The sequence below is a fragment of the Dermacentor variabilis genome, chromosome 4 (genome assembly GCF_050947875.1).
Source record: "Dermacentor variabilis isolate Ectoservices chromosome 4, ASM5094787v1, whole genome shotgun sequence".
Classification (NCBI taxonomy): domain Eukaryota; kingdom Metazoa; phylum Arthropoda; class Arachnida; order Ixodida; family Ixodidae; genus Dermacentor; species Dermacentor variabilis.
Window position 1 is genome coordinate 50778908 of NC_134571.1, and position 12623 is coordinate 50791530.

The 12623-nt window shown below is 47.2% G+C and overlaps 1 protein-coding gene across 3 annotated transcripts in view; it reads right to left on the reverse strand.

The window, feature by feature from the left end:
• The window catches only part of mesh (sushi domain containing 2 mesh), a 50611-nt gene that overhangs the window by 16728 nt on the left and 21260 nt on the right, over window positions 1–12623 (reverse strand). For all 3 annotated transcript variants that reach the window (XM_075688977.1, XM_075688975.1, XM_075688976.1), the window contains 7 exons: window positions 11239–11523; window positions 10136–10283; window positions 9279–9476; window positions 7541–7822; window positions 7108–7240; window positions 6057–6207; window positions 4754–4909 (listed from right to left, as the gene is read on the reverse strand). In XM_075688977.1, coding sequence (XP_075545092.1) covers window positions 4754–4909; window positions 6057–6207; window positions 7108–7240; window positions 7541–7822; window positions 9279–9476; window positions 10136–10283; window positions 11239–11523 — 1353 coding nt within the window. The remainder of the gene's footprint in view (window positions 1–4753; window positions 4910–6056; window positions 6208–7107; window positions 7241–7540; window positions 7823–9278; window positions 9477–10135; window positions 10284–11238; window positions 11524–12623) is intronic.

Sequence of the window (12623 nt, forward strand, 5' to 3'; positions counted from 1 at the left end):
GAGAGATATAGAGGAGGCAGTTCTGTGAGCTACAATGCTACAACCCAGAATGGCGCCGAAGCGTACACTTAGTGCCGACGAGACGAAGCCTGAGCGGAGCAGACAAGGTAACATTTCACATCCTATCACGAATGTCGTATACCGTCAATATATCACCGCCAAATAGGGTAAATGAACGGAAACAGCAGAAAATCTTCGCTTACATCGATTCCCGCAGTGCATGGGATCTGAATATTGTTTTTTTTTTCTGTTTTCAGTTTTGCCATTAAACTTCCTTATTCTTAAGTTGCACTCATGCCACCTACATCTAGTCCTGTATGTGCCGACATGTGAATGTTATGATACAAACAAAATGACTTCCGTCCTCTTAAAAGCGTACGTCTGCGGTGAGATTGAGACGAGAAAGGAGAGTTAATGACCAATACAGGGTATTGACGTAGTAACCTTGCCTGAGGCCTTGGGCTTTAAGGCTAATAAGTAAAGCTTAACATATAGGTGGCGTATTATAGTAAAACAATGACTAGAATATTGTTGGTGCAACGGCAGAGAACATAAATAGATTTTAGACCAATAAATTTCCATCAGGTTCGATGATTAACATGAACCATAAGTCCTATGCGCTGAAGGAAGGCAAAATAACGTGCTTCGTGGCATATAAGTCACCACCCCGCTTCAAGTGAAGTACTCAAGATCCATCCATCCATCGTTCAGGAAAAAGCTTAATTTGTAAGTATTTCTCTTTTTTCTTAATTTTATGTTGGCACACTGAAATGCAGATTTGTTGCTGCTTACTGAATGAGCGGTCAAGGTATTTGGTATACTTTGCTGCTGGAAGTTTAAGTAAGTTGAAACCTTAGCAAAATGTTATATTGTTTGAGGTTCGTTCGAACTACCCAAGTCATCTCCCGGTACCATGAAGGAGCTCGTAACTGCACCGCATCGAGCGCGTCGCGCCAACTTGCCCAAATTGAAGTTCCGTTCAATATCACCCGGAATCGTGCGAAGAAAAACCAGCGGGAAAAGAAAAAAGGAGGAAAGAAATATTGCCGCTCTTTTTTTTACATGTCGCATTGCGTTTCCATTTGCAGCAGCTGTGCACCTAAGCACTACTGCGGGATCGAATGATGGGAGATGTGTGCGGTGGTTGGGACACGACCGCTCATTTATGCCCTTTGATATCGCCCATATTGCGGACACCAAGTTTTCGAACATTTAACTTGAAGGCTCGATTCTAGAGTTGCAATTTCGAAAAGGACGCGTCGTGTTTGCTTGTGCATTCAGTGAGACCATGGTTACGAAAGACAGGACATTGAGAAACGCTATACTTTGTGCCATTCCCAGCGCGTTGTTCAGGCTTTAGATATTCGTTTTATTTGCGAAGTTAGGCTGGAGTCCCGTAAAAAAAAAAAAAAAAATCATTGACGAAACGCTTTCGCATACGAGCTTGCCCCGCGGTTGCGTTCGTTTCCAGAGTGAACAACCCAAATCGACCTAACGCTGACATTTTTACATCAGTTTCCTGCATCCTTCGCGTCGTATTTCACTTCGCAGACATGTCGGTGATAAAAATGCTCACGCGCATATGTGTTTGTTTTTCGCCAACATAGTTGTTTTGCTTTTTCGTGATAAATTCTACCAATGGCTGTTCCACAGCGTTGTACATGGGGCCGCGCTTTGTACGCGCTGGAAGGTTTTTTTGTTGTTGTTGTTGTTGTTGTTTATTGCGCAAGCGTTCCTATGCGTTTGTTTGAAAATGGCGGTCTACTAAGATTTCCATTCTAGTTGGAACACTGGGCATAAAACCTCTGCCCGCTATCTTCACCAGTTCACATTGGACAGTTTTAATTTGGCGTCCGCAGCAGCTCTGCGTACGCAGGAAGCCAGCGGAGGCGACAGCGCGCATGCGCAATACGCAGGAGCACACAGCCTCTTGCGTGCGCCTACGTAACGTTCGCTTCGGACTCTGCGGGCTTTCCGGGACGTTCTCGGGCGTGTCCACGAGAGCGCATTTTCCGATACTTTACGATATGGCTCTTGCCGAAGATGTGACTCTGGCTTGTGGTTTGACTTCGGGGCGGCTGCTCCGAAGGCATTCTGTGCCAAGCTTAAGTGGTACGTGCAAATAGCTCGCTCTTAGTATATCTTTGCAAACGAGATAGAAAAACAGATGAAGTTCTCATTTTCTTCTTCAAAAACGAACATTGTTTCTGCGTAAGGGAAAATAAACTATACAAAAAGCATCTCTTGAAACCATTTCCCTATTAGAGCTTTTGCGATTACGCAACGTGCGTCTTTTTCTACTTATGCGTTTACTTTATGCTGCATGCTCGAGAATTTGGCTGTTTATATATATATATATATATATATATATATATATATATATATATATATATAAACAGCGAAATTCAGACACATACGGTACAATCTGTGAGTAGTGAAAGCAATTTTAGTGCAGCTGGGTGCGTACTCCAAGAGAGGAGAACCTGCTTGAAGCCGGAGGACCTGGACAACCTGGTGTTTTTGCACAATAACATCTAGGTTTTTGCCTTTTGCTGGCCTTCGCACAGTCCTATTCTTGTGGCATCGTTTTCGTGTGCAGTCTTTTTGCGTCACTGCGCGTTAATTTATGCGTATTTTCTTTATTTATTTTACGAAAAAGGGACGAACTCTTTATCTGGGATAGCCTGAAGCATGGTGTGTGACAGCTTGCTTGATTATATTATTCCTATTGTACGTCGTCATTACGTTTTCGTGTCGAAGTCAGAATATGAACGATTTAGGTTTCATCTGCCTTGCTGGTTACTATACATAACTTTAAGCTTTTTTTTTTAATCTTGCGGCAACAAATTATTCATCAAGAGCCTCTTTTAAGAATTTGTATAATCATCATTGTTTCCAATGTGAAGTGTAGACAAGAGTATTACAGAGAATGTCCTGTCTTTGCTTTTATCCGCTTTTTCATATTAGTTGTACACTTTGTTTTTATTTTACGTGTTTTTTATATTTTACTGTCGCTATACGTTCATTGCAATGAGTTTTCATGTACCGCAGAAGCAATATCTTTTTTTATATTCTAGCGTAATTACGTGCCAAAAACAATGATATGATTACGAGGCACGCCGTAGTGGAGGACTCTGGAATAATTTCGACCACCTGGGGTTGTTTAACGTGCACCTAAATCTGAGTACAATTCTGTTTTTTGCATTTCGAGCCCCAACGAAATGCGGCCGCCGTGGCTAGAAATCGAACCCGCGTCCTAGAGCTTGGCAGCGCAACAGCTAGTTGAGCTACCACCGCGGGTAAAGCGACATTTCAACACATGTATACGCGCCGGATTTTCCGTCTGGTTGCCCGCTGCAAAGGGTGAGGCACCAATAATAAAAGTTGACAGTCACTTTAGCATATGCTAAAGAGGATGAAGGCGAAAGCCTGTGCGCTCACGAGACATTCACTAAGTTACTTGGCATTATCGTTCGAATGCGTTGTTACTTCCTATTACTTGTTTTCTCCCACCCAAATTCGTGGGTTCTAGTTCCTTAATTAACCATATCTTAACTGTCTATTAATTAACGTCGCCTTAATTAAACCAAAGGCCGTGAGTGCGACTCCCAGCAACGGTCGTGAGTTCGACCATCAATGGTGGCGCGATCAATTTTGGTGCCACTGAATTTTGGCACCACCAAAGGTCGTAGGTTCGAGTGCCTTTTACCTGGTATATGTACCAATTTTGGTGCATGCCAATCAATGAAACGACCATAAGAGCACCAAGACGTTGGCAGCTAGATAAATAGATACTGTCAAAGTGGCAAATGTTCGCCAATAAATGCTTTGCATTTTTAACAAAGAAATTTGCAGCGAAACTTATAACTGTTTACGTGTGGGAATGAAAGATCATTATACCGTTTGTAGACTTCGGAGCGCCATGCGCGCTCTCGCGCTCTTGTTTTACCTTCCATTACGTGACGCCACCTACTTCCCATTGGCTGCGCCGTCACGTGCCCAATGACTGTATAGGCCACACCTTCAGTCAGCCAGATGGCTGAGAAGTGACGTGCGCAATGACGCGCACACTAGACACACCTTTAGTCAGCCATAACCGTGGAGCCGACGTGGCGCTGGGGAAGCGTGCTTGTGTCGCACCCCGGAGGCCTGTGTTCTATTCTCACCCGTACCGGAATTTAGCAAATTTTCTTTTCAAACCCATTAATCTACTTTGTTTACAGGAACCTTCAGGAAAAATTTGACGTCAATCCGAGCATTTTCTTTACATGTTCTTACTTTCTGCGCCGTCGGCCATATTTTGGTGCCGTCTTTCGGTAACTCTGACTACGACGGATTTTCGCTCAATGGCGCATGTAATGCTATCGCAGCATTAATGTACGCTTATGTACTTTGATTTGGGGGCACGTTAAATAACCCCAGGTGGTCGAAATTATACCAAGGCGTCCCACTACGGCGTCTCCCATCGTACGCGTGTAGCTTTGGTGCATAAACCCCAGAATCGACTCTGTTTATTTTTCACGTTTCTATGCTGGATTAACGAGGTATTACGCGGGAATGTCGTGGTACGGCGATGTATAAGCGGAACAGTAGCACACGGGATTTTATGCACTTCTTTGGGAAAACTGGTTTCGATGCTACAACCGGGAAGACGTAAGTGGGGTCGCATTAGCAGATGATCTACTCTCTCCGGGAGCAAAGCACAGTGTCGAGTTCGTCTGCGCAATGTGGACAGATATGCATAACAACTCACCTGAGAGCAATGCCCGGCGCACACTCTCGAAGCGGCCCTGGATCTCCAGCTTGCCCTTGGGGTCATTGACCCGCACCAGCACGAACTCGCCGCGCGCCGTGAAGGTGTAGTTGGCGCGGTCAAAGGTCAGGAAGTGGGGGTCGCCAAATACGGCAGCTGCGTGAAGAAGCACGTACAGTGGAGAACAAAAGTCTAACAGCGTGGCATCGACTGCAAGTTTAAATTTATTATTTCGCAAGCGTGCGCCGTAGAATTGTTTCAGTGCATTATACATTATTCGAAGAAGCGTACTCGGACTGTACCACTTGATTTCAGACTGCGTGCTAAGGCTGCGAACAAAAAAATATTTCTTTGAGATCTGTAGTTTTTCTACTTTTGCACACGACTGTACGTTGACTCTCGCCACACGCATGCGCCTCTGCGTACGTTCTGTGAGCTGAACACTGGGAAAGTACGTAAACACGGTTATTCATAAATGCTAATGAGGTGCTTTCATTGCCTTTCCTGATTTTGACTAGCAACAATGACATTTAACGTGGTCTTGGGACTCATCCTAATAAACGGCGCCCTGTTTTCACGTGAACCTCTGTCATCCGGACTTAGTAAACAAGGGCTGTTAATGTGGCGTTTAACCAATACAGAGGACATCTAAAATCTCTAATCAGAGTCGCGGATGTTACGAGGAAAGACACACCTAATTCGAAACGAAGGGTAGCAATGTGGTCATCGGCCATGCCGTGCTGAATGCGCCAATTTTTGTCAGATCGTTAAAGTAGGCAGTATTTTGATTGGTTAGTGTTTAAGATGGCGACGGACCTGGAAACGCCTGTTGCTGAATCCACACTGTTATGGCTGTCATGTTTACGTATGCATCGGATGTAGCATGCCGTGCCTGTAAAGCATAACATCTACCCTTGTCTCCGAGTATGCAGCATACAGCTGAGCTATGTTCTTCATTGTATCGCTCTCGCTTGTAGTGTAAACATGCCCTCTTGAAATGAAGTTATCCACTACTTCTCGGGGAACAAATGGCACGGAGCTTCTCGTGGTGTATTCTAGCAGTAGATATGCTTCTGGTCGCACGGTTTTGCGTTTTGGGGCGCAGCCAGTACAATGCAGAGCAACGAAAGCAGAATCCCGTTTTGAGCTAATTGGTTCTTCGTGCCGAAGGGGAAAAATTGTGGCGCAAGACGACAAGGACAGTAGCACAGACTAACAGGATGTACACGCTCTGAGGTAACGAGCCGCGTCGCCTTGCGCCACTTGCTTCTCTTCAGCATCGAGAAGCGCAGCATCGACGTACCGTATCCCGGCGACTGGTAGGCGGTGCAGTCCTGCGAGGTGCGCCAGTACTTGTACTGCTGGCACGAGGTCGAGTCGTCCTTGGTGTGCTGCCAGTGGCAGCAGTAGAAGAAGGGCATCGCGTCGATGTTCCAGTTGGACAGCGACGGAACCTACGCGTGCACAGCCAGATATATTTGTACGCATTCTCACTGTGGTACTGTATAGTCTGTTACTGGTCAAGAACGCAAACGACAGTGGCGTGACAAGAAACTCTTTTTTTTTTGAGGGAGAGAGAGAGAGAGAGAGAGAGAAAGGGTGGGTGGGGCAGGTGGATGTTGTCGCGCGTTTTTCTTTATGCCGGGTATCCTGGTACACAGGAATCTCGGCAGGGCGGTAAAGGGGGAAGGGGGAACGCAGCCGGTGCGCACGTGCAGCCAAAATCGGCGGCCGCGAGGATCACGTGAAGTATAAAACGGTGCATTTCCTCTTGCCTAGTGGTTTACCCATAATAATACGAGACCAGCTCGTCCAGAACTACGTTTTGCTAAATAACACTTGCACACGAGTCCTAAAAGCTCCAAACGTATTTGCACGCAGTGAGGCATCCTCGTACCTTTGGAGCCGTCCATATTATGGACAGCTCGAAGCTAGCATGCACTATAATACGGTAATCTCGCAAGAAGTGTTTGGGGAGAAGTTATTCCGACTTCGCCACGTGTCCATACATCCTCATCACAACCGCAGTTAGATTGGGGCCGCATTACGGCAGACGCATCGCAGTAGACGGAGATAATATTTGCGTATCGACATTTGTATCGCCTGTATTTTATTTAGTACATGTGTGTTTAGACTATGACTTGCCATTAAAACAATGGAAACTGCTCGCTTCACTGGTTTCAAGTGCCCTATAATTTCGCATGACGACTGCGAGTTGGTGATACCTCAATGCCAGTGATACCGTTTACTGTTATACGGAAAATGCAAGGAACGATTTATGGTTCTTCCGTGTTAGCTTATCTGCGCCGTAATCTGCGTCGAAGGAGTACTAATAATCGATATAGCGCCATCACCTTCATGCGACTGTTGAAAGGCAGGATGCCGTAGCTGAAGATTCGTGCCGGTCGGCCTCCGTACATGGTGTCCGCTGTGAGCATCAGTTCGCCCTCCATGTCGTAGCAGCAGGTCTGTCCGGAGCCGCCCACTCTACACAGGACACGACAGGCAATAGGTTTCAGCACTTATTGAACAAGAGAACGCAGTATACGATTTCCTGTGACGCGACCATCCGCGAGAGTTTGCAATGGTTACACAATCGCATTTCATCGCAAAATTTAAGGTAAGCCTGGTAGAGGGTTTTTTAGTTCTCTCTGGTATCAACTTCCATGCATAGTGGTGCGTTAGCGACATTTTCGCGCGGCTTTCATGCTGCTAATGATCGCCGACTTTCAAGTCAGGTCCATCATTAGCAGCGAGAACGTCACCGAGATGCTGGCACATACTCACGAGGGCCTTCCGGTTCGCACGCAATGCTGGGCCCCCTTGTGCAGCGGGTCGCACTTCTTGGTGTACGTGTTGCAGCTGGTGTCGGGCGCGAAGCGGCCCCGGTCGAAGTCCGACTGCTTCATGGTGCATGGACATCGCCACAGCGTCAGCGCGAACCGGTCCGAGTTGCTTTCCCGCTCGAACCACTCGTTGCAGAAGCGGTCCTTCCAGTTTTGGCCGTACGCACGGTCCCACTGGTGCGCGAAGTACCAGGCCAGCGGCATCGGCCGGCTCCAGATGGTCCTGTGACAGAGACACATACATATGGAGGGAGATGACTGTGGGCGAGCCTAGGGGCTGAGCCTCACCCCAAATACTGACGGACAAGTGCTCGAAAAGCCACCGGGAAAATGCAGAAAGTCGCAGTTTCGCCCGAAACACGAAGTATTCACAGCGATAACGAAGTGCAGTTTAACCTCGATATAACGAAGTCGGCAAAATTGCCAGTTTGCTTCGTTACACTGAAATTTTGTTATTCTAAAATTTGACATTTTATCCAAATAAGTACAGTCGCCGATGGATTTTTTTTTTCCACGGAAGGGGCCGCAACATTTTCCGAATTATTGGACAATCGGAAAAGCAAATTTCAATGAAAGATATTAATTTTATTGAATTTGTGAGTCAATTATGAAATATACAGTTTTATGTCGTGTCGATGATCGGCGGCACGAAGCTAAGCCAGCCACGCTTTCGCATCTACTCCGGCCCCACGGCCGTTAGTGCTGTGAAAAGTGCCGTCAGCAGGGAGCGAATGTTTTGTCTGCCTTTCGCTTCAACGCGTCTCCGAAACTCGAGACTACGCAACCTGCAGTACTAAATGCGCTGCAAGACAGCGTACATAACGCCATGCCATCTCGGCATGCTCACGGCACGGGTCAGATTAGCTCTAAAACATGGCGTGCGGGCTGCGTATGCACTTAGCCGCGCTACAATAGGAGACACGCGCCGAAAGCACCCATGAATAGAGTTAACGCGGTGATCACAAGCACTCGCGGTCACAACACCGGCGTGATGAGTCACGCCGGCAGCGGGGAGTCCGTGTGCTTGTGCCAAAGTGGACGTTTCGTGCTGCCGCTCCGTTCACCATTTCAAATGTCCTTCGCCTCCATAATCCAGATCACATGACCACCAACACTACGCCCGTGGGAATGCAGCGCGCATCAAGCGGCGAGCCCTGCCAGCCTTCTGGGCTCACTCTTACCACTAGCTCCCGCCACAGGTCATGTGACCCTCAACACACGGCGCGTGGACTGCGCATGCACTCGGAACAGCACGGCGGCTACCGACCGCGACGACGCGAACGTGCGTCGAATAGAGTAATATTAAGCTAAATTGGTTGAATACACCGTTGAAATACAAAATGCGTCAGCCTTGGCGTGACTGAATACTTGGTCAGCTAGAGAGAGGGCCAAAGCTATCAAAAGACTGGTGGTGACGCCACCTGGAAGTTCTCACACTACAACCTCTTGTGACGTCACGAATTTCGACAGCGTCTGCTCGGTTTATCTACACCTTTATCATAGATGATGGTGATGGCCTTTTTGTTTGTTTGTTTTAGTTTTATTTGTCTCGCTTAACTAGACCATTTGACGATGATAGCCTGAAGGCTTCATGGAGGAGCTTCATGCGTTATGACACTTCTTCAGGAAGCGTCGATACAGTCACAAGGACGTAGCTATAAGTGTTCTCGTAAGCTTACGGCGAAGCCTTGTAGTCTTTGGCGATGGCGCTGCCGTCGGTGAGGTTTATGCTGAGGAAGCCGAACTTGTAGTGCAGCTTGTCCCAGTTGTAGCGCTCGCGGTACATCTCCATGTTCAGCGTGTAGCGCATCTCACCGTTGCGCATGCCGCTCGCCAGTGTGTCGATGTACGTCAACTGCGGGTACTCCAGGTCATCACTGCAACGAGAGAAACAGAATGGGCATGCACTCCTTTTCTTATAAGTCAAAGGTGGGCAAATGCAGTGCTCTGCGTATGCGCGAGTGTGGAGCTCCTAGCGAATTTGGTAGAGTGTTACTCAGGCAATGTAGTGCATAAATCGTATAGAGCAGAAAGACAAAAACGCGGAAAAGACATGCACACACGACACACCGTGTACTTATATGTGAGACCTTGTCTTTGTCTTCGTTTTATTGCTGGAGGTCACATGTTGGACGATACACCGGTGCTCTGCAGGGGACCTAGCCAGGGGGAGGGGGCGCGCCAAGCACGTGCCCCCCTATCGAAATTTATGTGTACTATATAGGGTACCTGGCATAGCATGACGTGCGACAACACCTGCCTGTCCAGCCCACCATTCCTCGGTCAAATGCGTGTTTTCTTTCTCTCTATGGCAATAGGTTGTGGAGGGACGGCATATGGTGGACAGCACTCCAAACGTTTTCGGAAGGCAGCCGGGTGAGTCGAGAATCAACTTATTTCAACATCTGATCAGTGTGGTTTTCACTTCAGCAGGGCACCTATGGCATTAGAGTCTGCCGTGCAAGAAGTTTTTTGTATCTGCAAAGAACCTCATCTCGCAGTCTGTTCTGCTGCCCGATGAAGCGAACAGACTCACTTGTAACCCCACAGGTGAAGCTGGACGTTAGTGTTGTTGTTGTTTACGAGCTTGTCTGGTTTCCACTTGATGCGCATGAGCTCTGGCCTTTCCTCCTTGTCGCTGTCATCCATGATTTCGATGTCTTCGGCCGCAAGTTCCGGAGGCTCTGCATGTACGCGCACACTGTTGGTGCCCGCTTGCAAAATCTCAAATCGACAGAAGAATAAACAAACAAACAAAATAAAATATGAACACAAAAGCAAACTCTATTTCTGACGCCATAAAATTTCAATACTACTTTAGTAAGGACTTTCTATCGAAGTGTGCGTTATACGGCGCTATTGTATGCTATAATATATGATGCGCATGATCTCGTTTACAGGCTCGAATCCGCAGTTTTATCAAGAACAAGTTGATTGCTGGCAACGCCTTTTGCGTGAGTAGCGCCTTGTTCCAGATTTATCTCCGTTTTATAGAATTCTCTCACAAAATAGTATCACTGTAGAATAAGAGTCCATCCCTGCGCTGCTGCTCAAGCTTGAGCAGCAGCGCAGGGATGGACGAAGAAACTGTATGCATTGCAAATTTTATGGTTGTGCAAATTGTAGCTTGATACGCCGCATATTGGGAGTTTGTGGTGTTTTTATCCTTGCAGAGCAAGCATAGAGGTGTATCCTAAACATATCTTCAGCGGCGCACCCCTGAGAAGCCGACCCGTCTTGTGGGCATCCGGTGGTGGGGTTAGAACCACGTGCTTCCTGCAGCCGAGTCGGGCGCCCTATGTACTCACTTGGTCATGGCTGCGGCTAAACTCAAGTTCGAGTGTGTACCAAGCTTCCCAAATAATCCCTCTTTCGTGAACATATTCCCCTACGTCCGTTCCCTTATATATTTATTTTCTCTTTCTATCTCTCTCTTTGTTTTTGGTGGTCTAAACCTGTCAAGTCGTCGCACTAACCAGACCCTACGTCATTGAGCAATTGAGCATGTTCCGTCCTCAGTTCATTGAGGATGGAACGTGCCTCCCCCCCCCCTCTTTTTAGTAAGTGTCCATGCGCACACCTGTGTCTATTGCACACTGCGGACTGGCAAACGTGGAATGTGGTACGATTTATACTCACGGACGTAGAATCGCCCGTAGAACATGGCGTCCCGGCTTCCCTGGGACACGGTGAGATCTACGTATCCGTGGAAGAACACGGGTGGCATGAGGCACGTGGCGTGGTTGGTGTCGCGGTAGATGGCCGGCAGCCTGTGGCCTGACATGTCCTGGAACTGGCACTCGATCTTCTCGTTGGGGTCGAAGCAGGGACCCGTCACGTTGATTAGTGTTCCGCCCAGCATTGTCGCGTACTTGGGGAAGAAAGTCAACCGCGGTCTGCTCGTGATCAGGTGAGGCACCAACTCTGCGCAGTCGAGAACACAGGCGGTCTTTTTTGCGTGAGAGCTTCGCCGATTCGCACATCCCGTACCGACGACCCACGGAGCAGTGCGCACAACTTGTCAACAAGGAACGTTCTAGCGACCTTTTTTTTTTTTTTTTTTGAATGGGTAACTGCGAATGGTATAACGCAGCTTCGTTTTCGTGTGTTCTCGTACTTACAGACGTAGTGCGTTCTCGCTGATTGGATACAAGCAGAACAGTATCATGATACCGCGACCTGCGGCAACCCCGCAAAGCCCAGCGTATCATGGCTGTGTTACGCTGAGTTGACCCCTCAAAATTCTGACCTAAGAAAAAAAGGAGGTATGGATAAAGCAAAGCCTAAAGCAGCGTTTTTGATATGCTGTAGCAAGTTTTCAGTCGTTGATAGGTCAGCAACTCAATTACGGAGTGATAAATTGCTGTTCTCATTACTTTCACTCAAGCTTTCTTTTACGAACGTACTCTCCTTGAAAAGAAACAAAGGTGAACAAGTTGGTTCAATTTTTCTTGATGTGAAATCAGATAGGGCTCAGTCTTTGAGGGGTTCAACGCTACATGAAACGTTGTGGCAAGCGTGAAGAAAAACGAAAGAAATAAGTTTGTCCATATGATGTATATGGTCGATGTTTTGTTGCGAGCTAATAAGCTTTAGGTTACATTTTCTCTCCTTTCTTCTTTCTTTCATTTTTTTTTCCTAACGAACAGGAGCAGGCAAGCGATCGTTTCTTTGTGATGCGCAGACCAATTTAGGTCCTGACGCAACATGCTAATTTCCCTGCTCAATGCGGAATTGGTGAGATGGAGTGAGCTCTTGCACATGAACATGTTGTCGCTATGCTTTCTAGTGCGTGTTACACGCAATTATTAGCCAATCGGCAAACGTAAAGCTTTGTATACGCTAACAGTTCATTCACGCGTCGACTCACTAGAACCATCTTGAAGGGGCAGCGCAATAAGACGAAAACAGAAGGAGGGAACACACAGGACAGCGCTGAACTCACAACTTTATTCGAAGGCATACACAAACTTATGTGCACAACCCATAGCCACGTGCTCTGCCATCGATAGCGTCATTATCAG